This window comes from Vigna unguiculata, chromosome 7 (genome assembly GCF_004118075.2).
Source record: "Vigna unguiculata cultivar IT97K-499-35 chromosome 7, ASM411807v1, whole genome shotgun sequence".
Classification (NCBI taxonomy): Eukaryota; Viridiplantae; Streptophyta; class Magnoliopsida; order Fabales; family Fabaceae; genus Vigna; species Vigna unguiculata.
In genome coordinates, this window is record NC_040285.1 from 7657184 (window position 1) to 7682584 (window position 25401).

The 25401-nt window shown below is 33.4% G+C and overlaps 2 protein-coding genes and 1 non-coding gene across 3 annotated transcripts; 1 reads left to right on the forward strand and 2 right to left on the reverse strand.

The window, feature by feature from the left end:
- The first annotated feature begins 6128 nt into the window (after nt 1-6128).
- On the forward strand, nt 6129-7959 carry LOC114189715 (putative mediator of RNA polymerase II transcription subunit 26). Its single transcript, XM_028078373.1, has one exon. It carries the CDS (start codon nt 6426-6428, stop codon nt 7848-7850), a length of 1425 nt encoding a protein of 474 aa, XP_027934174.1. The 5' UTR covers nt 6129-6425; the 3' UTR covers nt 7851-7959.
- A 61-nt stretch (nt 7960-8020) lies between these two features.
- TRNAR-UCU lies at nt 8021-8093 on the reverse strand. The gene has a single exon. It is a non-coding gene; the product is annotated as a tRNA-Arg (tRNA).
- An 826-nt stretch (nt 8094-8919) lies between these two features.
- On the reverse strand, nt 8920-16068 carry LOC114191953 (pyruvate kinase 1, cytosolic). The gene is made up of 16 exons (XM_028081428.1): nt 15765-16068; nt 15589-15685; nt 15364-15461; nt 14911-15066; nt 14427-14504; nt 14043-14174; nt 13301-13381; nt 13104-13175; nt 12888-12977; nt 12210-12354; nt 11711-11799; nt 10893-10988; nt 10700-10767; nt 10205-10304; nt 9676-9735; nt 8920-9384 (listed from the first exon to the last, which is right to left on the reverse strand). Exons 1-16 carry the CDS (start codon nt 15831-15833, stop codon nt 9232-9234), a joined length of 1584 nt encoding a protein of 527 aa, XP_027937229.1. The 5' UTR covers nt 15834-16068; the 3' UTR covers nt 8920-9231.
- Nucleotides 16069-25401: the final 9333 nt, after the last annotated feature.

Below are 25401 nucleotides of genomic sequence, written 5' to 3' on the forward strand. Positions count from 1 at the left end.
ATCCATGTGAATCTACTGAAATCATCAATAAAGTGAACATAATATTTGAAACCAGATGGAGACACAATTGGGGCAGGACCCCAAACATCAATATGAATCAAATCTAAAATTTCCTTAGCATGTGAGGAAGAGTTTTTGAAAGGCAACATATGTAATTTTCCAAATTGATAAGCTTCACGGAACATGAATGAATCACTAGGTGATGTTTTCACATTGCATTCCTTCAAGACCTTTTCCAGTACTTTATTGTTGGGATGTCCAAGTTTCCTATGCCAACTTTCTTTAAGAGACATGTAGACATAGGAGTCTTTATTGTCACATAGTTGATATAAGCCATTTTTAAGTTCCCCCTTTAGAAGTGTCTTCCTTGTCAGCTTGTCCTTCACAAAGCAACAATTTTCATCAAACTCAACAAGTATATTGTTGTCAGCAGTAAACTTTGAAATACTCAATAAATTTTTGATGATTTTTGGAACATAAAGTACATCGTGCAGATTTAGATTATTCAATTTGGTTGATCCTGAAGCCATTACTTTCAGTCTTGCACCATTACCAACTAGTAAAGAATTTGTACCATTATTTTCACCAAGCGTTCAAGCGTACAGCTCCTGATCTTTAACCTAAATAGCCATGTCCTCTGCTGCCAACTAGAAAAATGACCTCCCATATGCAATCTTTGTCAAGTTGGACAGAGACAATTACACACTATGGAAATCTTTTGTCCTACCAGTAATCAAAGGCTGCAAATTTGATGGATATATGCTAGGGACAATAAAATGTCCAGAGAAATTCGTCGTGGCTGATAGCACAACAAATATAATCAATCCTACATATGAGGATTGGTAAGCTCGTGATCAAGCCATTCTAGGATGGTTGATGAATTCTATGTCAATAGACATTGCAACTCAATTGCTGCATTGTGAAACTTCCAAACAACTTTGGGATGAAGCTTAAAGCCTTGTTGGTGCACACACCAGATCCAAAATTATGTACCTGAAATCAGAATTTCACAGCTCACGGAAAGGAGACATGAAGGTGGAGCAATATCTTGTTAAGATGAAAAACCTTGTTGATAAGTTAAAACTGGCAGGTTCACCAATATCTAATTCTGATTTGACGATTCAGATCCTAAATGACTTGGATTCTGATTACAATTCAGTTGTTGTTAAGCTGTTTGACGAAATTGACATTAGTTGGGTTGAGTTGCAAACTCAATTACTAACCTTTGAAAGCAGACTAGAACAACTCAATAATTTCAGCAGCCTTAACCTGAATGCTTCTGTAAACTTTGCTACCAAGAATGAGTCCAGGGGCACCAAATTTGGATCTCAAGGTGATTGGAGAGGTTCTAACTTCAGAGGCATGAGAGGTGGCATAGGAAGAGGTAGAATGTCAAAACCAATAGGCCAAGTATGCAGAAGGAGTGGTCATACTACTATACAATGTTATTATCGATTTGATAAGTCATATATAAGAAAAATTCACTCTAGTGAAAGTGAAAAGCAAGGAACATACAGTGCATTCATAGCTTCACCTTATCAAGGTCAAGACCATGAATGGTATTTTGACAATGGAGACAACAACCATGTGACTCACCAAAGTGACAAGCTTCACAGAACATGAATGAATCACTAGGTGATGTTTTCACATTGCATTCCTTCAAGACCTTTTCCAGTACTTTATTGTTTGATGTCCAAGTTTCCTATGCCAACTTTCTTTAAGAGACATGTAGACATAGGAGTATTTATTGTCACATAGTTGATATAAGCCATTTTTAAGTTGTAGTGCTCCAATAGCTTGTTTGAACATGATTGGGTCCGGTGATTTCTCCCCTTTAGTTGTAAATTGTTTGTTGGTTATCATAGGTGTTGGGCAAGGTGAAACATTTTCCATGTTAAATTTTCTCATAATGTCCCTTATGTACTTTGATTGTTTCAAATACATACCAATTGTATCTATTTAAACTTCTATACCTAAGAAGTAGTGTAGGTGACCAAGATTCATAAGTGAGAACACAATATTTAGTTGTTTGATGAAGGACTCCAAAATTTTGGTGTTGTTTCCAATGAAAACACAATATTGAGTTGTTTTTAACTATATTATGTATTCATTGTAAAGCTCTATTCAAACCTATGCCCCCTTCCTCTCTTGTAAAGGTAACATTTGTTTTCATCTCAAGTAGGTTGGTTTGCTCTCAAATTACATCTTAAAGATGTAAATGACCATAAAGTTACGAAGATTGTAGTTCATGTACTGAATTAAATTCAATGAAAAAATTAAAAAAAATCCTTTATTGAATTGTTACGAGATCAAGGTGAATGCATTGTGTATAGAAGGGATACAATACTAAAGAATCAATAAGATTAAGAAAATAATTAAAGAATGAATATTGAGTAAATACACAATTTTTTATTTAATCATTTTATATGTGTATTTTTTTTCTTTGAATTTTGTTATTCTTCTATTCAAAATTTTCAACTCTACTACAAATTTGTTGAGGAAAAATTGAATTGCTCAACGAAAAATGCAAAATTTATATTTTTCCTTTCTTTGTCTCAGTTTGCTGCATAGTTGGTTCAAGATATTTGGATTCATCAAGCAAATAATCTTTACTACACAATTTCAATTTTTTCATGCTTCTAATTATCCTTCATAAAATTATTTTTGCCCATTCTTGCCATTTTTCTCTATATTCACCATTTTAATTAAATTGTTTATTTTCTTTATATCCTTTGTTAAAAACTAATATTAATTAGGAATAAAATTGGGTTGAACCTAACACGTGAACTAGGTATGAGCATTACCTAATTAAAAGTTAATGTGGATGGGTTTGAATTTGAAAATAGACTCAATATATGTTTTAGGACGAGTCATTTTGAGTCATTCCAACTCTTTTTGTATTAAGATACTTTTAAAAATATAATATTAAATATTTTATATCAATAATAAAAATTTTATTTAATAAAAAGTTTGTATAACATATTTTATTTATAAAATTAATTATAAAATGTAGTTTGATTTAAGTTTTATATTTCCTTTATATATAATTTAACTATACATGATCATGAAAGTTTTATATTATTTTACAAAGTAGGATTGGTTCCATTTTATTTAAGTTTTGAGTGAATCAAGTTCAAACATAAACTAAATTATTTTAAAAAAAAAAGTCAAATAAAGTTAGAACAATGATAACTTAGTCAACACTTACCTTTACTACTAACTTGATCAAACTAATTCAAGTTTATTACATTTATGAAGATTGAGTAGAAACTCAACTAATAAAATTGAATTGAGTAATGAGTTTAATAATATATTTTATACAAATATTTATAACTTTTTTTAATACCGAAAACACTTTTAATATGCTTTATTTTCAACTTTTAAGTAATTTTATTTTAGTTATAATAAAGCGAGTCTCGTGTACATAATTATATTAATTTTTTATTTTGAGCTTGTTAAGGAAAAGTCCAACACTCATTACTTTTGTTAAGTGTTGATTTCTTTTCTCTCTTGAACAAAGAACTAAAATTGTTTTTCTTTATCAATTCCTTACATTAATATTATCAACCCTAGAAAGATTATCTGGTTCGTATGACTTTGCACTTTAAACAAATTAAAGTAAAGACACATTGCCCAAAAATAGATATGTACATTTAACTATTAGGATGTTTTGTAAAAGAATAAAAGAGAATTTAATGTTATATCGAGTGCACTTAATCTATCTCCCACAAAAGCTCCTTAGATGAGAGAGAGAGAGAGACTAAAACTCTATTTATAAAAGCTTTATAGTGAACTTTGTTCATGCTCACTTAGATAACTAGAAGAAAACACATAAATCTTGTATATGTCAATAAACAATATGTCTCTCTAGTGATAAACTCCATGATATATTGATAACTACTTATATAATCTATTTATCTCAGTTAGAAGTGGTTATTTGACAAAGAATATTTCATTATTTGTCTAGAGCGACGATTGTTGAAAGGATACCTAATTAAGCCATAAATGACTTGTTAAAAGAATACTCGATTAAGACATAAATGATTTATTGAAAGAATACTTGATTAAGATAGAAGTGGCTTCTTGAAAGAATATTTTATTAAGTCATAAGTGATTTGTTGAAAGAATACTTGGATGGGGCAAATAGGAGTGGTTATGATTCAAAAGAATACTCATATAGGATAAGCCAGGAGTAACTACAACATGAAATAATACTCAAGGGGTTATCCAGGAATTGTTATGAACCCAAATTATACTCGAGGGGTTAGTCAAGAGTGGCGACGAGTTCAAAGAATACTTAATTTGTACTTCGCAACGTTAATTTGTATTGTTTATTAACAATTGTATGTAGTCTTTATGGTCAAACAAACTAGTATAAAATTATCTTAGGTATTTTTCTTTATTCTTATCTATTTACGTTGCATATCATTATTATTTGCACACTTGAGAAAGTTATTCTAAGAATACTTATCTAAAACACTTTAAGCAACTGATTTAGCTAAATTATAAATTTGTGTTTATTGTAATTCATATCCCAAAGTCTAATTGACCATTTGTCACACAAAACTATTGTTTGAGTATTCATCATCATATGACATTTAAAAAAAATTAAAAAAGATATTAAAACATAATTAAACCTTTCCTTCTTGTATTTTTTTCCTGTTTCCCACACAACTAATATGATATTTGCTTACTCTTTTGGCCATAACCTTTTCTATGAATGTTATTTTTTGTTGATTCTAGTTGTATTGCTAGATTTGGAGTCCTATGTTATTTTCTGTTGTTTTTTAAAATTGAAGATTTGTTGAAATTTCATATAAAAACTTGTATTGAATTGTTTTTCTTTGTTTTATCTTGAATTTTTGTAACTGAACTTATGGACCTGATTAGAATTGACATTTAGGTTCATGTTTAAAACAAAATAAATAGTACAAACACATATAGCCAAATGTGCTATAATTGCATAGGCCGAAATCGTTTGTTTAATTTTTCAATTTTAGAAATTGTGTCTTCCTCTATTTTTCTCTCAATTTCATAATTGTCTTATTGTTTTTCTCACTCTTTTTGTTTTCATTCTTTATCCATAAAAAAAAAAAAATCTTAAGATTCAATTCATAAAATAAAGAATATACGCTTTGAATGGAGTGTTATAATAATCATGTTTATGATAAGAGGAAGTGTATGATTTTGGAATTGACCTTTCATTTTCTTTCTTTTTTCTTTTTCTATCTTTGCATTTTTGTAATAATATAATCCTCGAATTAATTTGTAAAAAAAATAATAAAAATTAAATAAAACATATATTTATCATTTAAAAATCAACCTAATTTATGCTATATTGCAAAATTATTAAAGAAAATTTACATACTTTGATTTCAAGAACACTAAAAATCAGAATTCATAAATTTTAAATTCGATGGACCAACCCAACAATATAATGAAAAGTAGTATTTATCTCGTAATTTTGTCATAAAAAATCCTTTTATATTTTATACTATTAATAAAATTTAATGTCATCTATTATTTTTATGTATTTTATTTTAGGAAGTGCCAATTTTTTAAGATTATTTAACCCGAAGATTATTCTAACTCTATCATTTTTATGCATTTTATTTTAAGACGTGATAATTTTTAAAAACGATTTTATCCAAAGATTAATATAATTCAATCAAACTTTAATGCAATTTATTTAGACTAGATAAATCATATTAAATTAAACCCAATTAGTTACTAATATTATTTTGTTATTCTTCTAAACGCATAATAAAAAGCTCATAACTATCTAATTACTCTATTAAAATCAAATCCCTCACTCTACTTGGCCCTTTTTACACAACCAAATCCTCCTCTTTCATATGCATGAGTTAAGTTAAGATAAGAAAAAATTTATTGTATAAAATAAAATAAAATAAAATAAAAGTTAAAAGAGAAAGACAGCGCGCGCACATAGTAAGATTTTATGGTTTTAGTTTTATGGTATGATATCATTGTTGGCGCTTTGAAACGGCACATACAACATATGTCGGCGTGGCGTGGCATGGCGTGAGTCCCCAATTTTAGAACAAAACCTGTGGGTTGGTTAAACCCTCACTCCAATCCAACCCAACCCCAAAACCATGGGCAGTTTTTCTTTTTTTCTCTGTTTCATCAACAAAACCAGTTGCTTCAAAAACCAACGTATTACTACACTCTCTCTTATATTATCTTTACTCTTCTCTTTCCCCGACAACACAATCTATCATCAACTCCTATGTAATCCCATACTAAACTGCTGTTTCACTTTCTGTCCTTCCTTCCTTTTCTCTCTCACTTCATCTTCTTCCACCTTTTTCTTCAACTATTCGATTAAGGGTAAGCGCATTTATTCCAAAGTTTGTAGCTTTTGCTTGTTTTGTTGAGTTTTCAAGAGTTGGGGTTTCTTGTTGATGGAACCCAATGGGCTAGGCGCGGGAATGTTTTCTGGGTTGGTGGGAGTGGAGAACGCTTTGCCACCGCAGCAACAGCAAAACCCTCACCATTTGCAAAACCACCCCCAGATGGCTGTTCCCTATGCCTCACTCCACGACACTGATCCACATCATCAGCACCATAATCAATCGATGAAGCAAGGGTACCCTCAATATTCTTCGGTCAAGACCAAGCAGCAGCAGCAACAAAGTGCTGCCGTCAGTGACGATGATGATGACACCTCGGACCCCAAGAAGAAGGTGTCGCTGTGGCAGAGAATGAAGTGGACTGCCACCATGGTGAGGCTTTTGATAATGGCGGTTTATTGCATTGGTGATGAGGGTGGCTCGGAAGGGACCGATAAGAAGAAATCCTCGGGAATGTTGCAGAAGAAAGGGAAGTGGAAGTCGGTGTCAAGGGCTATGATGGAGAAAGGGTTTTATGTTTCTCCTCAACAGTGTGAGGACAAGTTCAATGACTTGAACAAGAGGTATAAGAGGGTGAATGATATTCTGGGGAAGGGAACTGCTTGCAGGGTTGTGGAGAATCAGAGTTTGTTGGAGACGATGGAGTTGTCACCAAAGATGAAAGAGGAGGTTAAGAAGTTGCTCAATTCCAAACATTTGTTCTTCAGGGAAATGTGTGCTTACCATAATAGTTGTGGCCATGGGAACAACAATGCTCCACAGCAAGGAGAGACCGGGGGTGAGTTGTCTCAGTCTCAGGCTCAAGTACATCAACAGCAACCTCAGCCGCAGCAGCAGCAGCAACAACAACAACCACCTCAGCAACAGCAACAACAACGTTGTTTTCATTCATCAGAGGTGGGGAATTTGGGGGGTTTGAGGATGTTGAAAGTGGGAAATGGGGAAGAGAATGATGAGGATTCGGATTCGGATGATGATGAGTCTGAGGATGATTCGGATGAGGAGGAAGATGATTCAGGAGAAGGTGGTTCAAGGGGTGATGTGGGGCATGGACATGAAGATATGGAGGATGAAAATGATGGAAGGTCAATGAGGAAGAGGGCAAGGAAAGTGAGGGGAGTTGGTGTGTCAGAAGTGATGATGCAGCTGAGTGCTGAGGTGAGTGGTGTGTTCCAAGATGGAGGTAGGAGTGGTTGGGAGAAGAAGCAATGGATGAGGAACAGGATTCTGCAGTTGGAGGAACAGCAATTGAGCTATCAGAGTCAATCATATGAGTTGGAGAAACAAAGGTTGAAATGGGCAAGGTTTAGCAGCAAGAAGGAGAGGGAAATGGAGAGAGCCAAACTTGAAAATGAACGAAGGAGGCTTCAGAATGAGAGAATGATTTTGCTCATTCGACAGAAGGAGCTTGAGCTCATGAGTTTTCAACACCAACAACTGCATCATCAACAACAACAACAACATTCTTCTACTTAGATCTTGGAGGAAACTAGTTGTTATGATTTTGTAGGGGTACTTGTGAAGTTAGTTCTTATTAACGAAAATCTAAATACCATTTTGTGTATTTTTACACATGTTTTGGTAATTTGGTATGGAACATTTTTGTTTTAGAAGAAAAAAATAAAAACAAAAAAATAAAAATAAATCACGCCCGGTGGGACTCGAACCCACAATCGCTTGATTAGAAGTCAAGCGCCTTATCCATTAGGCCACAGGCGCTTTACATTTAATTAAATACAATTATACAATAAACAACACACTGTGTGAATGTTATGTTGCTGTGCCACTTTTGCTCCTTTTGTTTTTACTTTGCGGCACTATAGAAACCCCCTTATTTACGTCTCCACAACAATCCTCTCCTAAATACATAATTCAAAATCAAATTTATGATTTTCACTCTTATATTCATTGTTTAATCCAACGTTTACCACTAACTCAATATCTATAATAGTTAGAATACAACTTTTATATATATATATATAAAAGAGCATAACAACCCAAACAAGATTTTTTTGTGATTCAATTGACTTAACCTCCACCATAGAACGTTCAATTCACTTAACCTTCACTATAAAATAATTGATTTCCCTTGCAACAATTTTTTCTCTAGGAATTATCACACTAAAAATCAAACTTTTCAATTATAACTTGATCAATTTAGCTTGTCATTATACAATTACATAACCCGACATATCACTAATTTAGGTTGTTTACTGCTATACAGCATTATAGATATTGAATTCCTCAAAGTAAGCCTAATGATTTTAGCGGAGTCCATTTGGTATCATATTTCAGTTCATTCCATAAAAAACGTTGCCATGAATAATTAGTTTGTATAAATGCTGTTTACAAGAAAACTAAGATCAAATCAACTACCGTTATACTAATTCACTAAACTCTCCTCCAAATAGTTAAAACGATACTTACCAAACCTTAATGAATCATGGCAGTTTAGGCACTTTCAGTCGTGAAAATCAGTTTAATACACACTCTGTTCATTATATACTCTTGCTCATATGATCATAAAGACAAGACAATAAAAATATGGCCATAAACAATTGTTGTCTGAAATAACATGCTATTAGCATCTCATTTGTTTGGTAATCCGATTCAATAATCACATTTTCGAGCTGTGTTCTAGTATGAATAATACTAAACCCAAAAATTGGCATCAAGGGCACATTCCCTTGATTTTATGTTTTACAGCCAGCAATAATTTGCATCCAAAATTCGTTTCATCAAAACCAAGTAGAGCTAACAACCTCTACTTGTGGCAGAATGACCTGCATCTTTGAAAAACTAGGGAAAGATGTAATACAAATAAATAACACTAAATCTGTTGTTGGTTAAATGCTCCTTAATCTTCAAGCTCAATAATCTTAACCACAGATGCATCACCAAGTTTCTGGCAAACAACTACCCTGTCGTGTGACTTTATTACTCCCAATGCTTTTCCATGATCAAGGGCAACCTTAAGTATAGACTCATTTGTTGCACTTGTTGACTCAGCCTGAAAGCATAGAGTATGTGATTAATGGGGTGCATGTTAAGTAAGATGCATAACATTATTGTACATGTTTATACATGTCAGTGCAACTATAGCACTAAGCATATCATGAATACAAAGTCCCATGTTGTGTGAAGATTATTGTAGAAAACAATCAAACCTTGGACTAAGTAGAGTTACCATGATATTGATTCAGCATCTAATGTCTACCCCAAAAGAACAATCTCGACAGAACAATGCTTATGAACTCAATAAACAATATAAATGACGAGAAATCCCACAACAAAAACTTACTGGATGTCGAGGATCTGCTAGCATAGGAAAGAGACCCCTCACAATAAGTGATTGTCTTGCCTGTGTCACAAAATTGAATAAGTATGGTAAACAAAGTAAGAAAATGTAAACACAATGCGTTTTGGTGAATAAAATTTTCTAGTAAATGGGAATAGGGGTGCCTATATCCAAGTGTAAAGTAATAACTTCCAATTACCAATACAATAAATGCTTGCATGTATTTACTTTACACAGAATAAATCAATTATGATATGCTGAGAATACTCAATAATTTAAACTATATTATGATAAATGTTATTTGAAAAATATTCAGTTTCCTTAGACATAAACCTCCAAGAACAAAGTTGGCAGTTGAACTCGGAAATGACAATAAAAACAACAGAATAGGTTGTTCTTTGGAAATAGAAGAAAAAAAAAACAGAGCACAACTTAATTAGCAATTGTTGGCACCCCAGTTACTCATACGTATACATTCAACCCAATAACAGTCAGATATTAATAGAAACAAGCAGAAAAATCAAAATTCAACCTCAAAAGCTCCACTAAAGCTCCACCGTAGCTGATTCGTCTTTAGTCGAGGTATCACGACTGATAGAACTGGCATCGTCGGCCTATATTTAGCGATCAATCTGGCAGACATATATAACATTTTTAGATAGACAGTTTTATGGATAAAGGTTAAATGAAAATGAAAGACAGAAAGAAAAAAGATACAGACATTATTAAAGGATAGTGTTAGGATACACCGAGAAGAGAAATAAGTTAAGATAGTTGGAATATTCATGAGTTAGAGGGGGGAGGAAGTGAATTTTGCAGACTGAGCATTTGAGTGCTCTCCTAATTATTGTTCTTTTCATTCTATTCAATATAAAGTTTTCTTTTCTTTCTCTTTTCAATTCTTGGTTCCTAACAGATAGTGTTTGTTAACCAAGTCTAATCCAATTTAGAGCAACTGGTTTTCTATTTCCAAAATACTAAATATGAAGACATCAATATCTAGTACTCAAAGAAATTGAGAAAGTACCTCGCAGCCCTTCCAGATGAAGTAAAACAAATAATAACAGATGCCTTCACTTTAATTGCAGCTCGTACCTAACAAGTAAAGATTAGCCTGTGAGAATCTACTTTCAAAAAATGAAATCAAATCAACAACCATGTAAAAAAGTAAATGAACAAGCATACTATTAAAGAAATGAGACAAAAGCAAATGTAACTACCGCAGAGGATGCAATAGATTCCAGGTGGGACATGGGTTCTCCAACATACTTGACAGTCTTCTTAAAATAAAGGTCTTGATTGAAAACTTTCTCAGCCTACAAGGACATGAAATAGGAGGTACAATTCAGCCAAAATTAAGACATTTCAAATAGGAGAGCATTTCGTATGGCATTTCATATAAGGAATTCCCAACAATGGATTTGCAGAATAAATGCACACTGAGTTTAAACACCAGAAGATAGAAAAGAAAAAAAATAAAATAAGTAGGGACCCAGAATAGAAAACAGGAAAAAAAAATGATTTAGTTTCTTAATATAAGATGGACAGTACAACTACAATGTCAACAGTTTCCCTTAACAACAAAGCTCATGCTCAGTTGTCAACAACAATATAAAACAGAATGTCACTCTCATCTACCTCTCCTATTTAAGCTGTATTCCTGTCTTTCCTCCCTCTAACTTATTGTTCTATCTAACTATTGATATTTGATACTCTCCATCACAAACTGTTGATATTTGAGAATCTTTAACAGACAGAATAACATACTTTTCTTGCTTTAATTCAAGATTTGATACAAAAGCACCTTAAAATTTGAATGGACTCAGATCCCCAATTTTCCTAAACCTTCCCCCAAAAACACCTTAGACAGTTGTAGGAGTCGATCACTATCAGTTTACAAGAAAGCTATCAACCCAAATTAGGATTCACCAAAGTAACAGAGGTCCAACAAATGGAGAAAGTACTTTGGCCATCACATCAATAGTTCAAATAAATGTAATGAATTGAACAAAATCAATGAGATATGAAATGAACTTACCTCGGAACAAATTCTGCCGACAGTAGAAATAGTCTCAACAGGGTACAATCCACGTAAAGTCTCAGCACCCAGAAGTATAGCATCACTTCCTGTAAATTTGTTAACAGTTTAATGGACAAACACATCAAGTAGTTCTAACTTAAACACAGTGGACAAACACTGATAAAAGAAACAACACGTCAAGTAGTTCTGAAACACGGTCGACAAGCACTCATTAAAGAAACAATCATTCAAAAAGGGGATGGGGATGGGACCTTGTCAAATACTTGCAGAAGATCTTATCAATTAAGAAGCAACCCAATATTACCAGACAGCTTCAAGACCTAGATTAGAACTACCGTAGAAAAATGACATCTCTATAATTTGAAAACCAACTAAATATATAAGAAAAGAGAAATATCCCGAATGTCTTTGATGAATAATGAATAACTATCATGTATCTAAACAGCTTGGTACTACTGGTTACCGACCTAACAAGTGGCATTATATGAAAACTTACCATCTAAAACAGCATTGGCAACATCAGTGGCTTCAGCACGGGTTGGTCTCAAGTTGTCGGTCATGCTATCCACAACACGCGTAAGCACAGCAGGCTTCCCAGCCATATTACACTTATAAAGGGCAGATTTTTGAAATAAAAACACCTACAAAAGAAAATGGAAAATAATTAATACAGATATCTGTGCAAAAGTCAGTCTTAGAACTATTCAGCATCCCCTTAATGAGGATAGTAACAAAGATATAACTGTCTTAACATAGGCAGCAATTCATTAAGCTGATTCAGCTAAAACATATTACATTTTCCTCACAGCATACTCATATTAAAGTTTAAAGTTCCAAAATTGAAATCTAGATTCCAGAATAATTTTGCAAATACCAAGTATTGGAACCAAGTAGTAAAGACTGAAAAAGTGAAATTGTATTTCTCACTCTATAAAAATGAGAGGGAGTACATTCACATAAACTCTGAGAATAATCTCGTGCAAGCTATACAAGGTGCTCAATAAGCACATATACAACAGAAATAATAAGGGTTCTCTTTCATAGAGACTACAGTAGTATTGTACAACCACTATATGTCTAACACAGAATTAGTCCTACCAAAACTAATCTTATTTTGGTAGGATCCTGCACGGCAACAAAAAACTACAAAACAAATTTTTGAAAGGAAATTTACCTTCTCTGGTGGAAGATCAATACCCAAATTTCCACGGGAAAGGATAATTCCATCAGCTTCTTGTAGAATCTCATCAAAATGGGTCAATCCCTAAGAAACAAGACAGATGCAGATGTTCATATATAAAAGAATTGGCATAGCCAGTAATAATATAAGTTTATGAAAAAAAAAAACTGAAATTGTCACAGTACATTGCCAAGATATATGCAAACTCACCTCAACATTTTCAATCTTTGCAAAAATTTGAGTCTGACTGATATCACCTAACTTTGAAAGGAATTCACGTGCCTGCATTACAGACATATAAAAGTTCGTTAACACAAAGTCTAAAAATAAAAGATTAAATTTAAATACCGAAAGAGAATTTGACTTTGAGGTGACAGATCAAAGTAAAAATTTTGAACTCAAATTACCTGGCGAACATCTTCAGCGTGTCGAGTATATGACAATGACAGAAAATCAATTTTGTTTTTAACTCCCCAGGTGCTTATAACCTGAAAACAAAACAAACTGAATAAACAAAAATAAAACCAAAACAATGTCTTGTCTATATGTCCGACATGTGTCTAAGACTGACAACCACACAACACCCATTCGACACATCAAATTTAAAAAACATTTTTGTGAGGGAAAACATGGTTCAATACAACATTAATGAGGGCAAATACAGTAACCTCTTTAAGAAGTTATAACGAAAGAACTTATGGTGTAAGTTTCTCTTTCTTCTTTAAAAAACAAACAGTCTAGTTCATATTAACATTTTGTATTTAAATTTGTCTTTGGATGAATCTAACTTAGAGGGTGTCTTTTTCAATGATGGTGATCAACAAGGGGTGAAATGTCTTATACGAATTAGACCCTCTTTTCAAATTTTGAATTTAAGATGAATGGACTGGATCTGTTTTTGTATTAGGAAATAATGTGTTCGGATTGGTATATTTGACTAACCTTTTTATAGATGATTCTGAATATAATATTGATTATCAGTTTAAATAATTCATAATAATGTTCAATATATATATATATGTGTGTGTGTGTCTTTGTCCGTGCTTCATAGAGCAAAACTAAGGAAACCCATTTCCTAGGCAAAGACAAACACTGCATGCACAATGAAAGGTAAGTTATTCAAACATGCTATTAAAAATCATAACTTACCTCCTTGTCTTTCTCAGTGAGAGTAGGCAAATCAATATGAATTTGAGAGGCATGCAAAGTGAACAGTGACCCAGCCAAGGTAGCCGTATTCTTTATAATGCAAACAACATCTTGCCCTTTGACCTCGGATACCTGAGAAGCCATCATACATATAGAAGGTTGAATATTTTTTTTATGCCTAAGGTCACACTTAGATTAAGAACATATCAATTCAGTAAATTGCAATTACAAGAAATCTCATTTTACAATATACAACACAAAACTCAAAACCCAAATGAAAAGGACCAATGTGAATCATTTAAATAGATACTGGAGAACAATGAAGTAACAATAACAAGTGACATATTGGAATAAATTTTACATCTGGGTTCAATAATAGTTTACCTCCAGCCATACAGAAGTAGTTTCACTTCCTGTGAACAAGTATTGACCAATAAAAATGGTGTCTCCCTTCTTCACAGCCTATAAACAATGAGAATGAAGATCAACAATAAGGTTCAACGTCAACACAAAACACAGGTCTGAAACAAACAAGCATTCGTCCAACAAGATTTTTACAAAATTAAGCAAGACACAAATCATAATTCAAGCAGTCACAAAAAGAAAATTTACAGGTAGGAATAAAGAAAAATCAGAGTAAACTATTACTAAGATTTAGGCAAGAGTCAAAGTACACAGATAAAATTTATAGCTAATTCAAGCAAGTCAGCTTAGAAGGAAAGAAGAAACTGACTCAAAGCATGAACTGCATATGCAGTAAAAGTGTAAAAAGTTAATTAGAAGAAACCATTTGAGTTAATTCCGGGGAAACAGTGCACGTGAAAAAAAGTCGCATCATATAACGACAACAAACAAAATATCAACGTACCTTAGCCAGCCCATCAAAATTGATTGGCAGTATTTCAGAAGAAGCTTCTTGTCCGGCATCAGGAGTTAGAACAACCTGACCATTTGCCTCGAGAGAGATAGCTTTCTCACTTTTGTTAACAACTTGCATCTCTGCACCCACTGTGTCCAGCATAACCTGAAAAATCAAATAACAAACTCTCAGCAAACATAATTCCCAACAGAAATGGAACGAAAAAAAATACAAGAACACAGAAACCAAAGATTCCTTAAGCAGTTACTAAAAAGCTCCACTGCACCTTGACAAATCAGACAGTAAACATATACAAAAAAAAAAAGTAGGTTTCAGTTTCTATTCTTTTAACCAAAGCAACCAACTTTCAAAAGGGAAAAAAAGGAAAAATTGATTTGTCACATCACCAAGGTAACAAAGCCACTACAATACACGAAACCACGGAGAGGGAAGAAAACTCACAGCACAGAGCTTCTTGGTACTCTTGATAGCAACCTTCAAATTTTCCAAAGTCTCCTGATGATACTCAGGGTCATGCCACGAAAAGTCAAATCGAGCCACTGCACCCAACAACAATAAATATCAGACCATCAACAACAACAACAACAAAAACCCACCCACAAAACCCCATACCTCCACAATCTGAGAAAAAATAAATAAAAAGGGAAAAGGTGTGAAATAACATACCAGACATGCCAGCTTTGAGACAATTAGAAATAGTTTCAACGGATCTAGATTTAGGACCCAGAGTACCAACAATCTTTGTCATTGCGGGGAAAAAACTCTGCCAAAAAAACAACCTTTTTATAATATTCATAAAATAGATCCATTGATTGAAAAGAAAACGGCGGAGAAAAACTAACAGGCTTGGATGGCTCAAGGATGGAGACCATCCTAATGGGTTCCTCGAGAAGCAAGTGACTGGAAGGCATGTTTGAAGATCGATCGACGAACACTACTTCAGCCGCAACAAAACCTTGAGAAAACCAAAACGCGAGGAACACAGTTCGAGGATTGAACAGTAGCGTTGGTTGGTTTTCCCTGGAAGACCAAACCAAACCAAAAAGGCAAACACAAACGGTGTTCTTGGAGTGAATGAATAATTTGGAAGAATATGCTTTCAGCTTTGTTCTCTCTTTAATATATTGTTGATTTTCAACTCTCGTAGTTGTGTGTGTGCGAATGTTTTTGTTTTGTTTCGTTTCGTTTTTTTATTTTCACAGTGCGTGGTGAAAAAGAAAATGGGAAAAAGGAAATGACACGTGGAGAAGCCAGCTGTCAGATGGGGCCCACCCCGTTTGAGAACCGTGCCTTTCTTGCTATGGACCCGCCGTAACGAAAAGTACTACGATGACTACGGTCTTAGGTTGTTTTTTTTTTAATTTGTTTGTTTTGTGTGTTTGTGTCGCTTTTAGAAGAGAATGAGGGGTGGGTTGGGAGCATATTAGGTGAAAGCCATGGTTACTGGTTGAGGCACGTGATGCTGAGGCTGCATTACTGTGACGGCACGTGACATAGTGGTGGCGGAGGAGTTAGGTGACGCCACTACAGCGGCGTGGAACGCATGGTGGTGTCGCGTGCGAGGTGAGGTGGTTTTTAAATTAGGTCATTGACATTGACCTTCCATTATTGATGAATTATTTTTAAAAGTTTTAAATTTAATTAATAAATCAGTAAATACTTATATAAAATGATGGAATATTTAATTTTATTTATAAAAATATAAGGAGAATCAATTAATAAACGAAAAATATTTAAATATAAAAGACGTTATACTTCAAAAACCTAAAAGTATGTGTACAGACGTAAAACACACAAAAGTACAAGTAAAACGAGTTAAAGTTATTCATCAGAGCCTAATCAATTATGTATTTGAAATATAATATAATATGTTATGTCATCGATTTTGTACTTCCTTTGTTGGTAGTAATGGGTTATGCATTTGTTTATGGGAGCAACAATATTCTATGGACTTTGTTTCCATTGTTGATTTTTTTCCCATGCAGCACACTTTTTTCAAAATATTTCCTGGTTAGTATATTGTGCACAATATTTACATGCATAGCATAATTTTATTTTTCGTTGAGAATTCGTGTAAAATATAGTTTCTAGTACTAGTGACTCTGCAAAAACAAAATTTTCTTATTTGACAATAAATTTCATGATGAATAACATTCAGAAATATATTGGTAGTTACAGTTGTAATCTCATTAATGTTTTAATGATATATGTTTGTTGGAGTTTTATTTCATTAATTTAATATTTAAAATTAATTTAATTAATTGAATACGTGACAAAGATAATAAGCAAAGAAAGTTTATAGTAATTTATATTAGTAAGAATGTTAGGATTAATTGACGAATTAATTCTATTAGTGACTCATTTTAAATATTATGATGGACACAACTGTGATTTAATAAAAAAAATATAAAGACTTATTGGTTATTATTATGGGAAGTGATAATAAAATAAAATAAAGATAAAGATAAAATAAAACCAACTTGATGGACGTTGGTATAAAAGGATTTTGGGGTTCTGTCTCTGGCCATAAGGTTATTTTCACGGTAACCCATCAAGAACGTGTGAGAAGAGAAAGAAAGGCAAAGAGATAGATTGGGAAACGGTGGTTGAAGAGCACACAAGATTACAAATTTGAAGAACGCATATTCACAGGATCTCTCATGGATCAAGGTTAGTGCTCTATTATGTTTTACGGAGTGAGAATCATAACTCTTAAAGATCCTTAATTATTTTACATGTGGTATCAGAGCAAGATTGTAGGATTTATGATTCTCCTATTATGTGATCCCTTATGATGTTTTCCCCTAATGTTATAAACCCTAATTAAAGATTTAAGGGTTTAATTGTTTTTTGTTGCGTTCATGTAAATTATAATCGTTTCTCTTTTTGATGGGATAAAGCAGCGTGTTAAAACGTTGTCACTGTTTTTGGATCAAGCTTCTCCATTACGTGCGTATGTCAAAGGAGATTTATCTTTTTCCATGATTTGAATAGTGCATGCGTGGAGTCACATGATATGGTTTTTACGTGAATGCATCAGTTGTTTTTTCTTTTGGAATCAAATATAATAAATGGAATAATATGTGAACGTGAATGGGTAATGTGTGAATGTGAATGTGAATGGAATGAACTGCCAATGTGTGCATCGTGCATCAGTTAAGTTGCAATAATATTTATTTTAATTATTTTATTTATATAAATAATATTAATTATTTTATTTATATAAATAATTAATAATTTATTTTAATTTGCAATAATATTTATGTTTGTTATTGTTAAATTAAAATTAATGAAGATGCTATATAAAGTTTATAGCAATTAAATGTGTATTTATTTATTTGAAATTAAGTATGATAAATTTTGTTAGTCACCAAAGTGGCCAAAATTTTAAAGTTTATATGATTTCAAATTATTAATGTTTTTTATTTTAGTTACCCATAGTATGGATGCTAAATTATGAATAATTAAATTTATGGGTTAATTAAAATTCATTAATTATAAGACATTTAAGGATCGCCCAAAGGTTGATTAATTGTTCTCATAATTAATGAACATGATTGTAGATAATTTTGTATGTGTCACTAGTTTTATTTATATACCCAAAGGTAGTAGGTGATTCTAGTTGATGCATATTTTAATTATCAATAATGTTATAATGTGATTAACATCATTATGTTTATGTTTGTGTATTAGTGGATCTCCCAAAGGAGAACATTAGTATACATAGAATGATTGTTTATATTTGAATCTGTTTTTTTTTACGTTTAGTTTTATGACTCAAAGCATTGATGTTAGGCATGTGTTAATTGCAGTCTCTGTTCCGGTATCTTTACACTCGCATGCTTCATCTGTTCTAGTCTTTAATGGGTTGAATTTCCCTGACTTGAGTGAGCAAGTCCAATTTCACTTAGGTGTGTTGGATCTTGATCTAGCTCTTCTAGTTGAAAAGTCGGCTGCTATCACGGATGCTAGTAGCAATGAAGAGAAAGCCCATTAAAAAGTTTGGGCAAGATCAAACAGACTTAGCTTAATGTTTATGAGAATGAGCATAGCAAGCAATATAAAGTCAGCTCTTCCCAAAACTGATGACGCAAAAGAATTTATGAAATTTGTGGAAGAGTGCTCCCAAACTGCTGATAAGTCTCTCGTTGGGACACTGATGAGTACGTTGACCACTATGAAGTTTGACGGTTCGCGTACTATGCAAAACTTAAGTCTTTAGGAATGGTAGTGGATGAAGGTTTTCTCGTGCAGTTCATTCTGAACTCATTACCGTATGAGTATGGTATGTTCCAGATGAACTATAACACCATGAAAGACAAATGAAATGTGCATGAGTTGCACAGTATGCTAGTTCAGGAGGAGACCCGACTGAAGAACTTAGGAACCCACTCTATTCAGTATGTGAAGAATCAAAGAGCTGTTGGAAAGAAAGTTGCTAAGAAACATGGAAAGGGTAAAGGACCACTGAAGATTGACGAGTCCTCAACCAAAATCCAGAAGAAAAATGACAAAGGTCATTTCTGCGGGAAGTCTGGACATTTCCAGAAGGACTGCATAAAGCGTAAGGCTTGGTTCGAAAAGAAAGGTGAGCATAATGCTTAAGTATGTTTTGAATCAAACTTAACTGAAGTTCCCCATAATACGTGGTGGATTGATTCTGGATGTACGACTCATGTTTCTAATGTGATGCAGGGATTTCTTACAACCCGAACCATAAACTTATGACTTTGCATCACAATGTTGGCACTAAACGTAGTTTAATGGATGAACGATCTGCTTACTTGTGGCATAAACCTTTGGGACATATTTCCAAAGAAAGAATGCAAAGATTAGTAAAGAATGAAATCCTTCCGGATTTAGATTTTACTGATCTGAATGTGTGTGTGGATTGTATTAAAGGCAAACAAACTAAACACACAAAGAAAGGAGCCACGAGAAGTACTCAGCTTCTTGAAATCATACACACCGATATATGTGGTCTGTTTGATATAAATTCTTTCAATAAAGAAAAGTACTTCATCACCTTTATTGATGATTTTTCGCGTTATGGATGTCTATCTACTGCATGAGAAATCTCAGTCAGTAAATGCCTTGGAAGTTTATATAAATGAAGTAGAAAGGTAATTAGACACAAAGGTGAAAATCATAAGGTCTGATAGAGGTGGTGAGTATTATGGAAGATATGATGAAAGTGGACAACACCCTGGTCCGTTCGCTAAGTTCCTTGAGAAACGTGGTATTTGTGCTCAATACACAATGTCAGGCACACCACAACAAAATGGTGTATCAGAAAGGCGTAATCGAACCTTAATGGATATGGTTAGGAGTATGTTAAGTAATTCATGTTTACCTGTATCATTATGGATGTATGCTTTAAAAACTGTCATGTATTTGTTGAACAAAGTTCCTAGTAAAGCTATTCAAAAGACTCCTTTTGAGTTATGGACGAATAGGAAACCTAGTTTGAGACACTTGCATGTTTGAGGTTGTTAGGCAGAAGTAAGAATATACAATCCGCAAGAAAAGAAACTGGATGAAAGAACAATTAGTGGATTTTTCATTGATTATCCAGAAAAATCAAAAGGGTATATGTTTTACTGTCCTACCCATAGTACAAGAATCGTTGAAACTGGAAATGCTCGGTTCATTGAAAATGGTGAAACCAGTGGGAGTGAAGCTTCACGAAATGTGGAGATCAAGGAAGTTAGAGTACAAGTTCCTATAACTAGTACTTCTTTATCAAGAGTAGTTGTTCCACATGTTGTAGAAACTCAGAACAATCAAGAAGAACAACAAATTAATGATCCCGAGGTTAATAATGAACCGATAGTAGAACAACCACAAGAAATAGTATTAAGAAGATCTCACAGAGATAGAAAGTCTGTTATTTCGAATGACTATGTGGTTTATCTACAAGAGTCAGAAAATGAATTAAGCATTCATAATGATCCAATTTCTTTTTCAGAAGCCATTAATGGTGATAATTCTAATAAGTGGTTAGATGCCATGAAAGATGAGCTTAAATCAATGACACATAATGACGTATGGGACCTTGTGGAATTGCCAGAAGGATGCAAGAGAGTTGGGTGTAAATGGGTCTTTAAGACTAAGCGTGACTCTCAAGGCAATATTGAACGTTACAAGGCCCGTCTTGTTGCCAAAGGTTTTACTCAAAATGATGGCATTGACTATAAGGAAACATTTTCGCCTGTTTCTAAGAAAGATTCTTTTAGAATTATCATGGCATTAGTAGCTCATTATGATCTTGAGTTGCATCAAATGAATGTTAAAACTACTTTTCTGAATGGGGATTTAGAAGAGGATGTCTATATGGACCAACCGGTGGGGTTCGCTGAAGAAGGAAAGGAGCACATGGTGTGTAAACTTAAGAGATCGATATATGGACTTAAACAAGCTTCTCGGCAATGGTATCTTAAGTTCAATGATACTATTATGTCCTTTGGATTTAAGGAAAACACCGTTGATCGGTGTATATATCTGAAGGTCAGTGGGAGTAAGTTTATATTTCTGATTCTGTATGTTGATGACATCTTGCTTGCGACTAGTGATCTTGGTCTATTAATTGAGACTAAGGTTTCTCTCTAATAACTTTGAAATGAAAGATATGGGTGAGGCATACTATGTGATAGGAATAGAAATATTCTGTGACAGATCACAAGGACTGTTAGGTTTGTCTCAGAATGCATATATTAATAAAGTTTTAAAGAGATTCAGAATGGATAAATGTTTAGCATCTCCTGCCAATACATAAAGGAGACAAGTTTAGTCTCATGCAATGTTCAAAGAATGATTTGGAACGAAAACAGATGGAAAATATCCCTTATGCATCTGTTGTTGGGATTTTGATGTATGCTCAAACCTGTACGAGGTCAAATATTAGCTTTGCAGTTGGTATGCTTGGTAGATACCAAAGTAATCCAGGTCTCGGCAATGGTATCTTAAGTTCAATGATACTATTATGTCCTTTGGATTTAAGGAAAACACCGTTGATCGGTGTATATATCTGAAGGTCAGTGGGAGTAAGTTTATATTTCTGATTCTGTATGTTGATGACATCTTGCTTGCGACTAGTGATCTTGGTCTATTAATTGAGACTAAGGTTTCTCTCTAATAACTTTGAAATGAAAGATATGGGTGAGGCATACTATGTGATAGGAATAGAAATATTCTGTGACAGATCACAAGGACTGTTAGGTTTGTCTCAGAATGCATATATTAATAAAGTTTTAAAGAGATTCAGAATGGATAAATGTTTAGCATCTCCTGCCAATACATAAAGGAGACAAGTTTAGTCTCATGCAATGTTCAAAGAATGATTTGGAACGAAAACAGATGGAAAATATCCCTTATGCATCTGTTGTTGGGATTTTGATGTATGCTCAAACCTGTACGAGGTCAAATATTAGCTTTGCAGTTGGTATGCTTGGTAGATACCAAAGTAATCCAGGTCTGGAGCATTGGAAAGCTGCAAAGAAAGTTTTAAGATACTTACAAGGAACAAAGAATCACATGCTTACTTATAGAAAATCTGATCACCTTGAGGTGATAGGTTATACAGATTTAGACTTTGCCGGCTGTGTGGATACAAGAAAGTATACATTTGGTTATGTGTATCTTTTAGTCGGAGGAGCGATTTCATGGAAAAGTGCGAAGCAGTCTGTCATTGTTGCATCCACCATTAAAGTTGAATTTGTGGCATGCTTTGAGACCACAGTTCAGGCTAATTGGTTGAGGAACTTTATTTCAGGACTTGGAGTAGTCGACAGTATTTCCAAGCCGCTGAAAATTTATTGTGATAATTTCGCAGCAGTCTTCTTTTCTAAAAACGACAAGTATTCTAAAGGTGCTAAACATATGGAGTTGAAATACTTTGCCGTTAAGGAAGAAGTTCAAAAACGTAAATTGTCAATAGAACATATTAGCACAGATCTTATGATTGCTGACCCTTTAACAAAAGGGTTACCGCCCAAATTGTATGTTGGTCGTGTAAAGAATATGGGCTTTATGTCTACTAGTGAATGTTAAATGTTAAATGTTAATGTTTTTTAATGTTTATGTGACACTCTAAGCTCCCTAATGTATAAATTTCTGAAATCTGTGTTTTCTTCTTTATGTTTATGCATGCAAATTATGATGAAGAAAACAAATTATGTTATGTTATTGCTTTGTAAAATGACATTATGTTTGAACCCATTATGGACTTCTCATTTTTTAAGGTTATGTTAAGGAGAAAGGGATGATATAGTAGTACATGGAAGGGATCATGTCGATCAAATTATGTGTGACCGTCATAACTCTTATTATTTCTGTATCTTTAATTATGAATAATGATGGAACCAATTTATGCAAGGTCTTTTATTACGCATTATGTTTATGTATTAAATCATATAATGTTATATGAGTCAAGTGGGAGAATGTTAGAATTAATTGACGAATTAATTCTATTAGTGACTCATTTGAAATATTATGATGGACCCAACTGTGATTTAATAAAAAAATATAAAGACTTATTGGTTATTATTATTGGAAGTGATAATAAAATAAAATAAAGATAAAGATAAAATAAAACCAACTTGATGGACGTTGGTATAAAAGGATTTTGGGGTTCTGTCTCTGGCCATAAGGTTCTTTTCACGGTAACCCATCAAGAATGTGTGAGAAGAGAAAGAAAGGCAAAGAGATAGATTGAGAAACGGTGGTTGAAGAGCACACAAGATTACAAATTTGAAGAACGCATATTCACAGGATCTCTCATGGATCAAGGTTAGTGCTCTATTATATTTTATGGAGTGAGAATCATAACTCTTAAAGATCCTTAATTAATTTTACAAAAGCATCCTTCCATTGGAAACTGGTCACGTCACCAACATTCAAAATAGGCTTCCTCCGATTCCAAATAAAACTCACAGAATCATAAAAACATGTACCAACTAAAATCACATCCATCCAAAAACACCAAATTCGAACAATTATGAAACAAAATGGTAAGCAGCGAATCTGATAGAGACTAGACTATAAAGATAAAGGGATTAAAACAGGGGATAGAGAGCAAGGCCAGGAGAGGATCGGGCTTACCTGAGAACGGAGGCGGATTGTTCTCATCGACGCCGGAAACGGTAGAGGCAGGCCCGAGCTCCGACGCTTTATAGCGACGCCGAGAGGAGAAGCGAACGGGCTAAGGCAAGGGTGACGCGCGGTGGCTTTCGTCGGGAAGTAGCCACTCCGGCAAGGGTTAGGCGGTGCGGAGAAGACGAACCTTGATGGTGGAGTGTATGAAGAGTGAAAATGGAGTGGATCTTGGATCTGTGTTCTGGTACGTTATAAGAAGAGAAAACTGAAAAGGCGTTAGAGTGTAATGATAAGAAGTTATGTATGGTCTCTGATTATGAGTGATGGTGCCCATGTGTTGTGCCCGTGACAAATTTCACAATTGCGGGAAGAAGAAAGAAAAAGTAAAAGAAAGATTGTTCCCCCAAAATTAGCTTATATCTCTTTCTTTCTGATTTTTTCCCATGTAGCACACTTTTTCCAAAATATTCCCTGGATAGCATACTGTGCACAATATTTACATGCATAGCACAGTTTTATTTTTCGTTGAGAATTCGGTTTCCGGACAACTGAATTCTAAATTCAATTTTGCAATTTTTTTTTCTTATACCAGTATGAATTCGGTCCTAGGGACCCGAATTCTGTACTGTTTTTTTTTTAAATGATGAAAACATAAAGTTTTTTTAAAATAAATATAATTAATTTTTATTTTTGTTATTAATAAAATAGAAATAATTAAATAAATTATTTAATATATAATGTTTAATGCGGTGTTGTATTATTTATTTTTTAATGTTTATTAAATATTTTAAATTAAAAAATTTGTTTGAAGTACGAATTATTTTTTATTTATATCTTTATATTTTGATTTGTTTATAAGAATTTTATTGATAAAATATTTATTTTTACACAAAAATAAATAATGTAAAATTTATTGTTAGAATTTATAGTAGGTATTAAGTTTAAGGAAAATGATATATTAACATCCATTTATTGAGAACTTCACTCACAACTTGACGTTTTATTGTCACTTTCTATTTTTTTTTTAATTTTTTTTAATTTTCACGTTGGTTTTCTTTGGAAGCAAGCAAAAAGAGAAAAAACAAAAGGTGGAAATGCAAATTGGAAGGGAAAAAGCAGAAAGTGTGAAAGGATGTGTGAAACCACTGTGCAATATTTTTGGTTACCCATGGCTACATAAGTGCTAACCTATGGTATACATTTTGAACATGTGTGAAAGGATGTACAAAACTTATTTCAATTTTCACTCTCTTCATTATCAGTGGTGAGTATATGTTGGTGAGTCAAGGAATAAAATTTTTGTAATTTAATTAACAACATATGAATTCATTCCCTATGTGCCAACCCGTGACTTAATAAATGGTAACCCAGGTGCAATGTTTTGCA